Source organism: Wolffia australiana, chromosome 11 (assembly GCF_029677425.1).
Source record: "Wolffia australiana isolate 7733 chromosome 11, ASM2967742v1".
NCBI lineage: Eukaryota > Viridiplantae > Streptophyta > Magnoliopsida > Alismatales > Araceae > Wolffia > Wolffia australiana.
Genome location: NC_135845.1, coordinates 5815480 through 5819852, shown reverse-complemented (window position 1 = coordinate 5819852; position 4373 = coordinate 5815480). Strand labels below are relative to the sequence as shown.

The following is a 4373-nucleotide window of genomic DNA, read 5'->3' as shown; positions in this document are numbered from 1 at the left end:
CTTCTCTCTCTTCTTTCTCCTCTCTCCTCGCTCCCATCTCTCTTCTCTCTCTTCGTTCTCCTCTCTCCTCGCTCCCATCTCTCTTCTCTCTTATTTCTCTGTTCCCTCTCCATTCTCTCTCTCCTCTCTCGGTTATCTCCTCACGTCTCTCCTCTCTCTTTTCTCTATCCCTGACTCCATCTCTCTCATCTCTCTTCTCTTTCTCTCCTTGACTCCCTCTCTCTCTCTCTTTGACTCCCTCTCTCTCCTCTCCTCTCTCTCTGTCCTGTCCTCTCTCTCTCATTGACTCCATCTCTCTCTGCTCTTTTCTCTCTCCGCGACTTCCTCTCTCTACCTACTATCTCTCTCTTCTTGATTCCCTCTCTCTCGATTACTAACTCTCTCTTCTTGACTCCTTTTCTCTCCTCCCTCTCCTCGACTCCGCCGTTTCTATCCTATCTCGCTCTCCGCGACTTCCTCTCTCTCCTCTACTATCTCTCTCTCCTTCACTCTCTCTCTCTCTCCTCTACTATCTCTCTCTCCTTCACTCTCTCTCTCTCTCCTCTACTATCTCTCTCTCCTTCACTCTCTCTCTCTCTCCTCCCTCTCCTCGACTCTGTTTCTCTCCTATCTCTCTCTCCTTGACATCCTCTCCTCCCTCTCTTCGACTCTGTTTCTCTCCTATCTCTCTCTCATAGACTTCCTCTCTCTTTCTCTGACTCCCTATGTCTCCCCTCTCTCCACTACTACCTCTCTCTTCTTGACTCCTCTCTCCCCTCTCTCCTCGACTACCTCTCTCTCCTCTATGTCTCTGTCTTCTCTCTCTCTCATCAGTTTCTCTCAGCCTTGTCCCTGCCAAGGAAAGCGTATCCTTTTCTTTCTCTACCACTCTCTTTCCCTGACCCATCTGTCCGTCTGGCGGGTCAATATCCTCTCCTCACTGGCATGAAAGAGAGTAGAGAGAGAAAAAAAAAAGTGGGTAAAGCGTTGGGGAAGAATCTGAAGTGGGTACTCTGCTAATCTGCCTTAAAGGCAGCCGCCGCTGGTCGTCGCCATTGGTGAAAGCTCAATCTAAGGCTGTGAGCTTCCTCATCTTCATCCTCATCTCTCTACAAAAACATCTCCTCTGCGTCGTCTTCTTCATTCTCCAACGAATTCATGTTCAAAAACAACATGGGATCAAATCAGAAAGATAGAAGCTTGTTCGAAGTTGCAGAAGATCAAGCGGAGAGTCCGAGGAAGAGGAAGAGAAGAAACCAGGTCGGTTCTAGTTCTAGTTCTTCCGGTATCCCTTCTCCCCCATCGTTTCGGTCGTTGAATTTAAATGAAAGAATTCCAATCTTTTATTTTTGTTCGAGAATGAAATCTTATTGGATTTGTTCCTCTTTCGCGTTCTGCTGAATTAAGACTATTTGTAACTATCTTGAAAAAAGTAAAGTATTTCTTTATCTATTGATCGGCCGGATGTGATGAATAACGACAATTAGCGATTTAAGTTTTTTTAACACGTGATTATCTATAGTATGTCAACAATTTATTTATTTTCGGATCGCGCGGAACCGGTGAATTACGAGGAATAGAGACTGTATTTTGGAAATTGATTAAAATCTTGAATATATCGACCACTTATTTACGTTTGGATCACCCTGATCTGATGAATTAGAATGCATTGAATTACGATGAATTACGAGGAATAGAGACTGTAATTTGGAAATTGAATAAAATCATGAATATGTCGACTGCTTATTTACGTTCTGATCACTCTGATCTGATGAATTTGAATGAATTGAAAATGTATTTTGAAAAATATATGACTATCTTTAATATAGCAACCATTTCTTTATTTTGTGATCACCCTGATCTGACGAACTAGAATGAATTGAAACAAATTGGTTAAAACCTTACCTTTTCTTTATTTTATGATCGACAGGAAGGGACAAAGAAAACATCTTATTTTTTTGAAAATATTAAAAATAATTATCTACAGTATGTAGCCTTCGGTTCCAGATGAAACTATCACGCAGACCCAAAAATCTTTATTAATTGTTTTCATCAAATGGTAATTTTAGGAGGTGGGCAAGAACTCGAGCGAAGAACAAGGATATGAAGTGGCAGGCCCGCCAACCAAGGAACAGTATGTCCACGTCAGGGCCCGGCGAGGGCAAGCGACCAACAGTCATAGTCTTGCAGAAAGAGTAAGCTTTTTCTTGGAGAAAACTTCAATTTTTTCAAGTGGGTCAGAGGCAAATGATGAAATCTTCACTGACCCACCAAGAATTTTTATATTTCCTCTAATGGGTTCGATTCCAATTCCAGGTCAGGCGGGAGAGAATCAGCGAGAAGATGAAGTTTCTTCAGGATCTCGTCCCCGGTTGCAGCAAGGTTTTAAATCAGAGATACCCATGATATTATCATGCTAATATCTTGGTCTGTTTGAGGGATATTTCATGGGTTTTTGTTTGAATAGGTCACAGGAAAAGCCTCGATGCTAGATGAGATTATAAACTACATTCAATCTCTCCAGAGGCAAGTCGAAGTAAGCAGCAGAGATCATGTATTCCGAAATTTCCGTATTTTCTTAAGAGATAGATTCTTTTTCTTAGTTCCTCTCCATGAAGTTGGCCACACTTAGCAGTCTTCAGGACTTCATCAACATTGAAGGACCATTCTCAGGAGAAGTAAATAACTCAAACTTCCTTGACTTACTGAAAATTCTCAAATTTAGAACTTTATTGTCCTTTTGCAGAGTCACCATTCCCAAGTTTCTCCATTTCCTTTAGTCGAGTTCCAGCCCGAGATCTCTCTCACCCAGTTGCATCCCGATCGGATTATCAATCAGGTATCTTGACGGATGTATGACAGTTTCTTTAGTTTATAGCTTTAGATCTTGACTTTTTTAATAGTTTCCAGAAAGTTTGAAAGAATGATTTCTGTAATGATCTTTTGTTTTCCCGTATCCACTTATCGATCCTTGTTCTTCGAGTTTATCAGTTTTGTATGGACGATCATTTAGTTAACTTCTTAATGACAGACCTCTAGCGTATGGGCTGATGATCGAATAGTTTGTTTCATATTCTGGGATTATAACTGAGTTTTTTTTATTTTTCATCTGTATATTTGCAGGCATCTAGCATATGGAATGGTGTGATGGATCAGGGACGTAGCTGAAGATGACATAACGGCAGAAATCAACTACTTTGCTCCTTGGGTTTTACTTGATGGCAGTGTAGTGGCTCCAGCAGTATGAGAAGCTCCCTCTGTGGCTCAGGGACCTGAACTATCAGGTAAGCAGTGGAAACTTTATTCTGGAAGCCCTAATGACATTTTCATTTTATATGAGATGAACCATAGCACCCTTTTAACGTTGATAACCCTTAGTGTTAAGTCGCCAACCTTGAAATGATGATAAGCTCTTACATACGGCAAGTCAACTAGGTCAATGCCAATTATCTCTCACTTGACCTGATCAATGTATCACTATAGTGGATCTAATTTACACAATTGTGATGTCATTCATGCACATAAATACTTGTCATAGTAGCAATACAACTTCCACACATAAGTCCCTACTATGCACCAAATACTTAAGACACTAAATATAAACATGTAAGATATTGGACGGGCTCACAATGTCATGATAGAAGATTGAACTTCACTCCAACAATTTGTTAAAAATTATTCATACATAATGTGGTCAGAAATGCAGAGTGATATCACATGAATACATTAGTATCTTTAGTGAGAAGTCTCACCACAGTAGTTTTTTTTTTCTCTTACCTTGTCCACAATAAGTAACACGTGGTATCCCCTTAGTCGGCAGCTCAGATGGCATTAAACCAGTCCCTGTGTGATAAATAGACACTACCATATTATCCTCCCTTTTACAACCAATATTTTCACCTCCATGTTCTTACAACCACTTGCGCAGCTTTATTCTCACATTTATCCATATGGGCTTCTTTGTGAAGCAAACAACTCCAAGATGTGACATTAAAGTCCACAACCATATGGCTTGTAAAATTGTGCGGAAACCAGCTACAGAGTCAGCTTCTATCATAAAACCAACAAAAATAGCTCTAAATTTACTTGAGTTATATCACCATTAACATTTGTAAGGATTCCTTCAAAGATAAATGTGCTAAGGACTCATAATAGTCAATTTCTTACATGTATGTCGACCCTTTTGCAACAACCATGCCTTTTATCATTTGATTATTCCATTAAGATTAAGCTTAATATTGTAGAGCAACTTAAAACCAATGGTTTCTTCCCTAATCATAAGCCCATTTTTTCCAAAACTCATTTGCCATCCATGAATCCAAGCTCCGCAATTGCTTCAAGTGAAAGTCCAGATTTTGTGAAGTTCATGACTTGTGACACATATCTTCGCCAAT

The 4373-nt window shown here is 40.1% G+C and overlaps 1 protein-coding gene across 1 annotated transcript; it reads left to right on the top strand.

Annotated features, from left to right (window-relative positions):
* Positions 1-445: 445 nt before the first annotated feature.
* Positions 446-3363, top strand: LOC144709698 (transcription factor bHLH49-like). Its single transcript, XM_078583318.1, has 7 exons — positions 446-1239; positions 2049-2174; positions 2296-2361; positions 2447-2515; positions 2583-2657; positions 2726-2818; positions 3103-3363. The coding sequence occupies exons 1-7, from the start codon at positions 1138-1140 to the stop codon at positions 3145-3147; spliced, it is 576 nt and encodes a 191-aa protein (XP_078439444.1). The 5' UTR covers positions 446-1137; the 3' UTR covers positions 3148-3363.
* The last annotated feature ends 1010 nt before the right edge of the window (positions 3364-4373 follow it).

What these genes read in the sequence shown, in the direction of transcription:
- LOC144709698 (XM_078583318.1), top strand. Translation starts at nt 1,138, where the DNA reads ATGTTCAAAAACAACATGGGATCAAATCAGAAAGATAGAAGCTTGTTC. An exon ending in GTCATAGTCTTGCAGAAAGA is followed by an intron (nt 2,175 to 2,295) that starts GTAAGCTTTTTC and finishes TTCCAATTCCAG; the next exon opens with GTCAGGCGGGAGAGAATCAG. An exon ending in CCGATCGGATTATCAATCAG is followed by an intron (nt 2,819 to 3,102) that starts GTATCTTGACGG and finishes GTATATTTGCAG; the next exon opens with GCATCTAGCATATGGAATGG.